The sequence below is a fragment of the Castanea sativa genome, chromosome 2, assembly GCF_040712315.1.
Source record: "Castanea sativa cultivar Marrone di Chiusa Pesio chromosome 2, ASM4071231v1".
NCBI lineage: Eukaryota > Viridiplantae > Streptophyta > Magnoliopsida > Fagales > Fagaceae > Castanea > Castanea sativa.
In genome coordinates this window covers 32,857,151-32,869,111 of record NC_134014.1, presented here as the reverse complement: position 1 = coordinate 32,869,111, position 11,961 = coordinate 32,857,151, and the positions used below count along the sequence as shown (strand labels likewise).

General features: G+C 35.1%; 1 protein-coding gene across 1 annotated transcript; it reads left to right on the top strand.

Annotated features, from left to right (window-relative positions):
- The first annotated feature begins 9,666 nt into the window (after nt 1–9,666).
- Nucleotides 9,667–10,745, top strand: LOC142623358 (protein MIZU-KUSSEI 1). The gene has a single exon (XM_075796754.1). The coding sequence runs from the start codon at nt 9,667–9,669 to the stop codon at nt 10,384–10,386; it is 720 nt and encodes a 239-aa protein (XP_075652869.1). The 3' UTR covers nt 10,387–10,745.
- The last annotated feature ends 1,216 nt before the right edge of the window (nt 10,746–11,961 follow it).

The following is an 11,961-nucleotide window of genomic DNA, read 5'->3' as shown; positions in this document are numbered from 1 at the left end:
TTGAAATCTTCAACAAATGGGTAATTTCATTGACATGAAAAGTAAAGTGATGGTTTTAAAAATTTTATTGCTCTTTTTCCCTTCAAATTGGCCTAAATTAGGCGGATAGATAAAAGTGGGCCCAGCAGATTGTGTTTCCATTTGTTTTCTTCTCTCTTTAGAATCTAAACAGGAGAAATGACAAGACTTCTCTTCATTTCTTTATTTTTCCCTCTCTTTCACCCTTTTCCAAACATAGCGTAAGACTGATTAGAAATGCTTGATTCAATGTATTAAAAAAAAGTCTGGCATAACGAGAGGCTTTTAGGCCGTTGCTATAAATGTTGGTCCTCCAAGAGTATTTGGCAGTGTGCTCCAAAAGTTTTGCTAGTATGAACCAACTAGGAAACAAATTGGAATGTGCTTAAAAGGCTCATTACTACTATGTGCGGGTGGGAGATGTATCCACTTCTTGCATGACAAGCTCCAACTAGAGTTGGTCAGTCATTGTGTGTGTGTGCGCGCATGAGCGTGTACATACTCCAATAGTGGCCTTTGAAGTCACCAATTGCAACTATATAGACTATGGATCTCTAATAGAGTGCAACACTATTGAAAACCATTTCTTCTTATGGGGAAAACCTTATATTTTTAAATTATGTACCAAAATAGCATTCTTTCCAAAGTATATAGCAAAATGTTCATGTTTTAAAACTCAATTTTAATATAAAACTCAATATTCTCAAAATCAAGTTTTGTGTAAATTTTTTAAGTAAAACTCAATATTAGCAATGTCGAGTTCCACTTAAATTTTCAAAAAAACTTTAAGTGGCAAAATATGTATAGAACTGGACATTGTTAATGTTGAATTCCACATGGAACTCGATTAAAATCGAGTTCCAAAAACATGAGCGTTTTGCTAAATACTTTTTTAAAAAATGAGTATTTTGCTACATATTTTAAAAATAAAGGATATTTAGCCATTTTGCCCCTTTTTGTGCATTACACTAGTTGGAACGAAGGGAACATAGGACAATTATTTTAAAAATGAGTTATACTAGAGATATTACAAATTATACTATATAAATCTTACAAAAAGACCTCTCACTAATCATATTAAAATAATTCAATCATTCATTTATTACAATTTTTTTTTTCAAACCCACCAATCATTCATCTTCATTATAAAATTTGTAATAACTTAAAAATTTTCCTTTTAAAAATGCAATCTTCTGCAATTACTCACAAATCGGTTGAAAACCCCAAATACTTCATAAAATTAACAAAAGTATAATTATCCTTGATAAAATTAATTAGCATATTAAAGAAGCTGCTGATGGCCTCTTTTGAAACCAAAGCACCCTACAAGCCCAACTAAACGGGGCCTATATGGGTTAGGCTCCAGTATGTTTTACTTCCTTTTTCCTGTTATGGGTCAGATCAGCTTGTTTATAAACCCACGGCCCACCCTAAAATTGTGTCGCTTTCACGTCCCTTCGGTCCCTTCCTCTACCTTTATCATCCATGCTTCATATATAGGGTCTGTATGGATAGAACTTATTGCTGAAAACTGAAAACTGAAAACTGAAAATACTGTAGCAAAATAATTTTAAAATGTATGAATAGTACCGCGGGACCCATTTTTAATGAAAAAGTGGCTGAAAAGTGAAATTTGTGGGTCCGTGAACAGTGCACGGATGCACTGTTCACGGAAGACTTGGTCAACATCTGCGGCTGGAAAAAAAAAAAAAAAAGCTTGAAACGCAAAACGCAAAACGCAGCCCCCTTTTCAGTTGAATCCAAACACATTCATAGTATCAGAAAACTTCACTCCAAATCATTTTAAAACCAAGAAGATATCAGAATTGTCTTGAGACTCCTCTTTTTTTTTCTTTTTTCTTTTTTTAATTTTTATCTAGTAGTTCTTAAAACCTGATGATATCAATGAAATATGGGTTCAAAATTTTTTGCCAACATCTTGGGCCACTTTCATGTAATAATTTGGTGTATGTAAGACTGCATACACTCGAATGAATAATAGTTAAATAATCAAAGAGATCTAGATACCCACATTTGTAAATAAAAATATTTATAAAAAAAAAAAAAACACTGATATCCTATACCAACACAATGATTGGGCTTTAGCTTCGACTAAGGTCTAATAATAGAATTCGATTTTATTTTCTTATTTATCAAAGCCCAATTTAATGGTGGATGGTGGATCCATCACCAACTCCGGGCCCATCTCCATAATTTAAAAACGTGAATCTATGCTCCATATTAATCAAAGAGCTAGGCAGAGAAAAGGTTGGCGAAAATAGCAAATTAGCCACTATTTTTCAACTATATAATTAGCAGTTCCTGTTTAGAAACTATATTTTTTACTAGCATCTCGAGGCTAAAAGACTCGATTTTGGGCCTATAAATCGAGTCTTTGAAGGTCGATTTTTATAGTCTAATTTCATCTGATGTGGCATATTTTCCACGTGGCGTCTAGTTGGAAATCGAGCATCTGAGACTCGATTTATATCTTTTATATATCCTCTTCTTTGTCCTTATTTTTTCTGGGTTTCACTCTCTTCTCACCTGATCTGCTTCTTTCTTCCTCTTCCACGCTGATCTGCCAGCCGTCCAGCCGCCGCCGACCCACGCGAACCCAGGCCGCCGCGCCTCAGGTCGCGCGACCCAGGCCTCCGCGCCCCAGGTCGCGCGAACCTGGGGCGCGGCGGCCTGGGTCGCGCCCAGGCAGCGCGAACCTGGGTCATGCCCCAGGTCACGCAACCCAGGCCTTTGCGCCCAAGGTCGCGCGAACCTGGGGCACGGCGGCCTAAGTCGCGGCCAGGCAGCGCGAACCTGGGTCGCGCCCCAGGCCGCGCGACCCAGGTCGCCGTGGATTTGGGGCAATGGTTTTTTTTTTTTTTTTTGTGCGTACTGGGTTCTGCGTGATCTTCCCATGGTGGTGATGAATTTTGATGGTTGTCGTGATGAATTTTGATGGTTGTTGATGGTTGTCGTGTATTTCAGGAACAGATGGTAAAAGACTTAGATTTAATTTTTTTGGGTTTGTAAATCGAGTCTTTAAGACTCGATTTTCAAGTAAATTTCACGTGGAAAAAATGCCACATCAGACAGAATTAGACCATAGAAATCGAGCATTAAAAACTCGATTTATAGCTCCAAAATCCAGTCTTTTAAACTCAAGATGCTAGTAAAAAATATAGTTTGTAAACCTTAACTACTAATTATATTGTTTGAAAATTATTGCTATTTTTCTATTTTCTCCGAAAAGGTTGAAGGAAGCAACCATTCCTCTTCTTAGCCCCTAAAACGATGACATTTTGGGCGAAGCTATATTCATCCATGCCTTTAATCTATAACTTTTTGACATGTGACGAATCCATGAGAAAAAAAACAGAAGGTTTTTAAAAAAAAAAATTATTTATATATTACTAACTTATGACATCAGATTTATAATGAGTTTTTTTTTTCTCCAAAAAAAAATGTTTAAATTTATAATGAATTTTGAACCTATAATGAGTTTCAATTTGTTAGATAATTAGGATTAGAGTTAAACCTATAACATTAGTTTCATGATATTATTTATTAACATCAGGCTTATAAGTTAGAATCACTATTATGTAAATTTTACAATTTTTTCTATTATAACTCACTAATGTGAGTGCTCTAATAAGGCTTACAAACGATACATGAATACACCATTTTCCCACACAATAGTGACAGCACATTGTTGATGCCCACTTTTGACAAAGAGTCCAACAACATAAGAATCTCAACAATATAGAGAATGTGAGAAAGGGAAAATAGTAAAGGAATAAGGAAACAAGCTCGGCAGGATTGATGGCTGGAAAGCCCACAAGAAAAAAAGGTAAAGAATGAGTAAGTGGGCCAAGAAAGCTCAAGGAATGAAGTAGTAAGCCCATGAGAATAATGAGAAGTAAAGAGGAAGTAAATGGGTTAAGGAAGCCCGGGAAATGAATCAGTAAACTTACTGGGTTGGCTTAAAGACCAATAAGTTCGAAAAATAATAAGAAGTAAAGATGTGGTAATTGGGCCAAGGAAGCCCACAGAATCTAGCAAAAAGCTCATGTGAGTAAAAGAGATAAAAAAGAAGTAAATGAGCCGAGGAAGCACGAGAAATGAAGTAGTGAAATGGGCTGGCACAACAAGAATGTTGGCCAACAAAGCCCAAAAGAGGTAAATATGTGAAATTGGGCCAAGGAAGCCCTAAGTAAAAGATTGATGAAAAAATGAGTTGGCACGGCAGAAACATCAGCCCACAAGTTCACAGGGTAACACAAAGTAAAAAGGAAGGTAAAGTTATAGTAGGCATAATAAAGTGATATGGCAGGATCAATAACCAAGAGGCACACGGACACAAGAGAGGAAAACATGGGCCTGACAAAAAGATGAAGGCCTTTGCCCAAATAACACCCAGTCCAAGAAGGGATAAAAGGTAGGGAACATAAGTCCAAAAGCCCACACATCCTTCATGCCACAAAAGATAAACACCAACCAGTACGTACAACATAATTAAACAAACACAGAGGTAGCAAAAATGGTGTGAAGTTCAAAAAGATACAAATTCAGGCGGAGTGAAGCATGCAAAAAGGTCTAGGGCGCCACCTACTTATATCCAACCAATACATGAGAGGTGGGCCACAAGTCGAGGGTTTCATAGGGTGTGGTCTAGCAGTGGGGAAAAAGAGGGGGGGTCTATTTTGGGGTTCCTGCTCAAGCTTCTTTGGAAAGAAATGTCCTGCTGAGATGACATCTCACTCAAAAGAAGTAAGTGTAGGCTAGGACCACTTGGTGCATGCCATAAAGGTAGGTAATAGAGAGGATTAATCCTTATCCAAATAAAGGTAGTGAAAAGTAGAGAGGTAAGAAACAAGACAAGTAATTTTGTCCAGGAATAGGGAGTGGTGCAGCCAACACATTCAAAGCAATGGTAGTGACTGAGCAGCAAGCAAGCCGTAGGTAGTCTTGGAATGACACCCATGAGGAGCCAAAAGCAGTTGAGGGGTAAAAATGACAAATCCCACCATGGCAGATAGTATAAAAAATGGTAGTTGTAAATAGTAAAAAAGGGGGAAAGAGGTGAAAGGAAGAAGAGGTAGAGAAAAAAGAAAAGAGAGAAGAGAAAAAGAACATACAAATATCGGAGAGACACAAGTGGTAGGAATAAGGGCATGCATCAATAGATTACCTTTTTTTCTCTCCCTCTTGACAGACCTACTCTCTGAAAAATTGAAGATTGAAGCTTAAATCATTTAAGTCCTTTTTTCAAAGTGCGTAACTTCTATGACAGAAGCCTTCCTTGAGGTTACTCACATTGGGGATTGATTCCCTTCTTGGACTCGCTTCTGCTAAGAAGCTAAGCTTACCTTTTCTAGTAGACAAGTTTTCCTTTTTGTTATTCACGCTTATTGGGTGATTAGTTTACCATCCAATTATAAACTATCTGCTGTAGCGTTATTTCCATTTGTTGTATTATTCTACCACAACTTTATTAAGCTACTTTCCTTTATTTCGGTGTTAGTATCATTTGTTTAATATTATAGTTATTCTGTCATATTATATTCTTGTTATAACATCTGTAACAGTTGTTCCTGCTGTGAACATGCCGTACACTTAACACCTCTGCCAAAACGCATCTGTGTTGGGATGGCTTAACTTGTGCACAAACTAGCCTAAAGTGTATTTCATTTAGACCAACCCCAACTCGCTTACCTCAAACCCACAGGCTAGTGTAGTAGGAGAAACCAAAGCCCAACAACACAAAAAAGGCCCACCACACACATTATGTTTTATTTCCCCTCTAACCCTTTCTATATATTGACACCCCTAACAGTTAAGGGAGTATATTTTCTTTACACTTGGGCTTGCTGCACCTATATGAGAACTAACTTTGGGACATAATTTCTTGATGTCTTAGAGCCTCTTCGTATTGCCAACACACCTTCAAGGCTAACAAACCTGGCAACCCAAGCACATGCCTAACAACTTAGTCTTGACCCATTGCATAGGGACTAAATCTTGTCAATGCCACCTTCCAAATCTACATACATAGCCCACATCAACATCACCACCCATATGCAATGCTTTGCCAAGCAAATCACAACTTAATGAGTCTTTTTTTTTTTTGTTGAGATTACGACTTAATGAGTCTTAAACCCATCTAATAAGAGCAACAACATAACTTGATGCTATCCAAAACACCTTACTCAACCCATGACATGCCTTTCTCATGGTCATGGTTTTGTGTGGTTAGTATGGGGGTAAGGTGCCATTTCATTCTGTCAACCATCAATGATCAAGGGATTTGATCTTAGGTCCCATATTAATTTGACTACAAATTACTTAATCAATAAAACCACTAAAAATAAAGGGAGTTCATCTACTTAAAGACTTAACCCACCCTGGCTTGAATTAGTTAATTTGACCCTAAGTTTATACAGTTAATTGTTCTCAAGTAGAAATTGCATAAAGGCTAACCAAACAAACCCATGAAAAAGAAAAGAATGTGTTTTGTGTATGTATATGTATGGGGGTTCTAGCTTTTTACCCCTATTTTTAAAAATATTTGGCAATATGCCCTTCTTTTGAAACTATTTAGGTCCGTACCCCTGTTTCGAAACTCAATTTTATTAGAATAGAGTTTCAATAAAAAAACTCAATTGGTAGAAATTCAAGTATGGGGTGATCAAACTTAAAAAAAAAAAAATTGCATAGAACTTAAGTTCATGGAGCTCGAGTTCTATACCTATAGCTGCGTTTTATAAGACCTATAGCAGCGTTTTATATGGAACTCGAGTTCCATGCAAATTTTTTTTAAGTTTGATCACCTCAAACCTATAGTTGCGTTTTATAAGACCTATAGTGACGTTTTATATGGAACTCGAGCTCCATGAACTCGAGTTCCATGCAAATTTTTTTTTTTTTTAGTTTGATCACCCTAAACTTATAGCTGTGTTTTATAAGACCTATAGCGGCGTTTTATATGGAACTCGAGTTCCTTGCAATTTTTTTTTTCAAGTTTGATCGTGTATAACTCGATTTTAAACCAATTGAGTTTTTCATTGAAACTCGATTTTGAGAAAATTGAGTTTCAAAACAAGGGCACGAACCTAAATAGTTTGAAAACAGGGGCATATTGCCAAATATTTTTAAAAATAGGGGTAAAAAGCTAGAATCTCCTGTATATGTATATGTATATATATGTCGGCCAATACTTTCTCATTGACAAATGGTAGAGAAACTGCTACCCTGAATTTTTTCAATGCCATAATTGTATATATCTTATATAGTTTGGTTAGATATTGCTACCGATCATATTAATCTATGAACAATTCTAGATAGATGTCCCTTGTTTCTTATCGTACCATAGTTCGGATGATAGAAGCCACAAGTTCTCTAAGTGATAATCTAAAAAGAGATATGCAGTCATATATTTGCTTTAAATCCCATCATCATGAAAGAAAATATAAAATAAATGGACCTACATGTCTTCTAGGAGAATTGATAGTGTCATTTTGTTAACTAAACTTGAAAATTGAATAGCTAGAAATAATTTTGTTATCACTTGCTCCGCGACACTAACTACTGCATGCTGTTTTGGTGTTGGCGTGTGAATGTATTCTCTTATCTCATCCTCTTCCCCTATATATATATATATGTGTGTGTGTGTGTGTGTGTGTGTGTTTCTCAAAAAAAAAAAAAAAAAATGGAACGTAATATCTCACAAAATGGATTCCACTATAAAAAAGAAGAGTACTGGTAAAGAAGCAAGCATATTTAGTGTAAGAATAAGGTATTTTTGTTTTTTGAGAAGGGAATAAGGTACTTAATTATTGGATTTAATGTGGGTTCCAGTTAGCTTAACTAGTAAAGTCTCTTATGGTTGCATAAGAGATCTAGGGTTCAATCCCCGCCTACACCAAAAACTGATTGATGTCTTGTTTAATGATAATGAGCTATTATCGGAGCGGACTCCGTAAGTTTGAAACTCTCCAAAAAAAAAAAAATTGGATTTAATGAAACGTAATGTGACGTAATGAATTCATCATCATATAAATTGCTTATAATTCATCAAAATAAATAAATAGATGCTTATAATTTAGAAATGACTACCATGACCACCTACCAAAAAAAAACAGTTCGAAATGACTTCCACTTAAAAACATAATAGAAATTCATGAAATGACATCTATTCAAATAATTTCCACAATAGCCTTATCTACAACATATAAATTGTGCTTATAAATCAAATAAAACAAAACCTGAAACATTAAGTCATTATCTAATTAAGCAACATCAATACTTGTCATTCATATCTTCGTTTTGATTATCGATGCCATGAGTAGACTAACGGGATGTGTTGTGTTTAGATGGTTTTATTTTTCTTTACTCATTTTATTTCAAAAGATGTTATATAAAAATACTACCGTGTGAGTATAAAACTAAGGTTTTAAAATACTTTACTGAAGAAGACCATGAAGATCATCAAGAAAGAAAAGAAGAAGCAGACCACGACAATAAATTTATATTTCAAACTAAAACAAATAGATATAAAATGTTAGACTGCGTACTTATCGCATTATAATATATATATAGAAGTTCAAACTCACTGCACGAACAAAAATATAACCACTAATTTAGGGAGTGTTTGGGAAAGTAGTTTAAGTTATATTGTTTGAGTGTTTTTAATAAACGTAGGTGAAAAAGTGTGTAATATTATTTAAAATATGTGAAAACATGTTTAAACTAGCATGCCAAACACCCCTTACTAATTTATGAATTCATATTTTAATTCTATTTATTATATTCACTCCCAAAATTACAAAGGAAAGAGGGAGACACATAATAACCCATTGATTTTGTAGTTGTCAAACTACGTTCTATTATTATTTTAGATGGTTTTTAACGCTTTTCCCAACCCCAAGAAAGAAGAAAAGTAAATGGAAGTTTATAAAGCCCTGTATGCATGAAACGATACGAGATAAAAACTTTTTTTCCAAAACTTTCGATCATAACGGATTGTTTTATATGACCATCTATCTGTATGTAAATCACTTTATTAATTGAATTAGGAGAAATTATACCTTTTCACTAGAAACTATCATCCTCATTATACTTCTCCCCCTTAATTTTAAGGGCATTTTATATTGAAAAATTAATTTATCTATCAGCCTTTTGTTTTGTAGGGATGAGTAAATTGGTATTTTATTGCTAAATTTCATTAAACTTGATACCAAACAAACAATAGGGAGATATTGAAACAGTGTTATAATTTTTGGTGTCAATCGTGTATTAAATAGTGATTGAAATTGATTGTTATTTAAATGAATCACATAAATGTTAACTGTCAAGTATATTATGTAACTAAATATACACAAACTTATTTGAAGAACTTTTCTTTCAACTGATTTGAAGGAAATTTTTATTTAAATTGTGATTTTTTTTAAACTACTGATTTATCTTCAAGTCCAGCTCAAGCCTACTTATAAGGCCAAAGAAATGGCATTATTGACCACAGTTTAAGGATCCATATCAATACCCATCTCACACCACAGAATCAAAACCAAACTTAACAGCTAATTAATCCTTCTTCCTCTCTCTCTCTCTCTTGGCACTCTTCCATAGTATTTTGATCATCACCCACCATTAATGGGGGAGTCACAACCACAATCTTCCACAACACCTCCACCACCACCACCACCTCGCCACTTATCTTCCCTTGTCCAACCCTCCCATCAAAGAAAGAACAAACACAAAGTCAGAGTCCTAAAAGTCTTTCACTCTGTCTTTCGTTCCCTCCCAATTATAACACCCACATGCAAAATGGGGTCTATCTCCATGCCAATAGGTTTACCTGATAGTCATCGAAACAGTGCTGGCACACGTGTGACTGGCACTTTATTTGGTTACCGTAAAGGACGTGTAACTTTGTCCATACAAGAAAGCCCTAAGTATTTTCCTACGTTGCTGGTTGAGTTAGCCATGCAAACAAATGTGTTACAAAAGGAAATGAGTTCTGGGATGGTCAGGATTGCACTTGAATGTGAGAAGAAAGGCGACAAGGATAAGACTAGGATTTTAGACGAGCCCTTGTGGACCATGTATTGTAATGGGAAAAAGAGTGGTTATGGGGTTAAGAAAGAGACTTCAGAGGAGGACTTGAATGTGATGGAATTACTAAAGGCTGTGTCAATGGGTGCTGGTGTTCTTCCTGGGAATTCTGAGATTGAAGGGCCTGATGCTGATTTGGCTTACATGAGAGCCCATTTTCAACGTGTTGTGGGTTCCAGGGATTCAGAGACATTTTACATGTTAAGCCCAGATGGGAATAATGGGCCTGAGCTTAGTATTTTCTTCGTCCGAATTTGATTACAAAGATCAACTGTTTCGTGACGGTAACAAATTAATGAGTGAATGTTATATGATATGATTCAATTTTATAATTTTTTTTTTTTACCGTATTCATTCACTCAACCATTGGGTTGGGTACATGGATGATTTGGTATATGTCTGTTAAGAGATATCTTTTTAGGTAGCTATACTTACAATGTTGACATCTTGTGGGGTTGGGGCCCCTTATACAACGAGAGAGAGAGAGGGAGGAATATGGGGTTAGGATAGGGAGAAAGAAATAATGGTTGATGAATTAGGACACCCAATATGGGGAACTAAAAGAGACATTGTTGTTCTTTTATTCACATATATAAATATAGTTTCTTAATGTATAAGAATAGTTTGCTCCTTGCTTCTTTTTCTTCTTCTTCTTCCTTTTTTATATTTTTTTTATTTTAATTACATGATTGTCGGTTTTATGGATTTATTCCATAGGGAAAAAGGTGAGCATCTCCCAAAGACTGTTAACCGGTTATTATTATTATTATCCACTGCAAACGATGCCATTGTGCTTCACATCTAAAGGACCTAAATGTACAGTGTGAAGAAGTGATATTATATTTCTTGTATATAGTCTTTTAACACTTTATAAAATGTTAAATTAAGGCTATATTGTTCTAGGCTCGACCCCTTCTATTTTTTGCAATGTATTAGCTCTTGAGCAAGGTAGAATTTTAGTTTCTTAGATGTTATCTCATGTTCTTTTGTTAATAAAATTGTTTATTACCAGAAAAATATAATTAAAATAAAAACACTTGATAAAATGTACGTGAACTGCAAGTACACTTAAAACACGTTTTTTTTTTTTTTTTTTGTTGACACAAAATTTTGTTAATATTTCTAACATCATTTTATAATTTTAGACTTTTTAGTAATAAAATAAGGTCTCAATTAAGGATAAAATCTTTTATAATTAAATTGGGGCTTAGGCCTAGGCCTTTAGCCGCCCCCTTGGGACAATTCCATTGCCTGGGTATAGAGATATCAATTTGTTCTCTCTATTTTCTTTTATTTTTATTTTTTACAATTGCTTAAGGTCTGTTTTGGCTGGAAGAGTGGAAAATTTCATTGCCTGGGTATAGAGATATCAATTTGTTCTCTCTATCTTCTTTTGTTTTTATTTTTTACAATTGCTTAGGGTCCGTTTGGTTGGAAGAGTGGAAAAGTAGGAGGATGGAAAATTATGGGAGGATGGAAAAGTGGGAAGATAGAAAATATTTGGTTTTCCCTCTTGTATGTTTGGTTGGAGGTGTGGAAAAGTGATAAGGTGGAAAACTCTTTTGTTTGGTTGGAGAGAAAAATGGAAGGATGAAAAATATAATTTATATAAATTGACTATTATACCCTTGTTACATAATATATGAGAGGTAGGTGAGAGGGTATTTGTATAAAATGGATTTTTCATCACTTTTCCCTTTTCATTTTCCTCCCAATTTGGGAAGATAAAGAAAGTGGGCTCGGAGGGAAAACTCTCCCCCCTATTTTCTGTCTCTCCTATTTTCCTTCCTCAATCAAACAGTAGAAAACAACATTTTCCGTCCTATTTTCCTC

Coding starts and splice junctions, on each gene's coding strand:
- LOC142623358 (XM_075796754.1), top strand. CDS start 9,667: ATGGGGGAGTCACAACCACAATCTTCCACAACACCTCCACCACCACCA.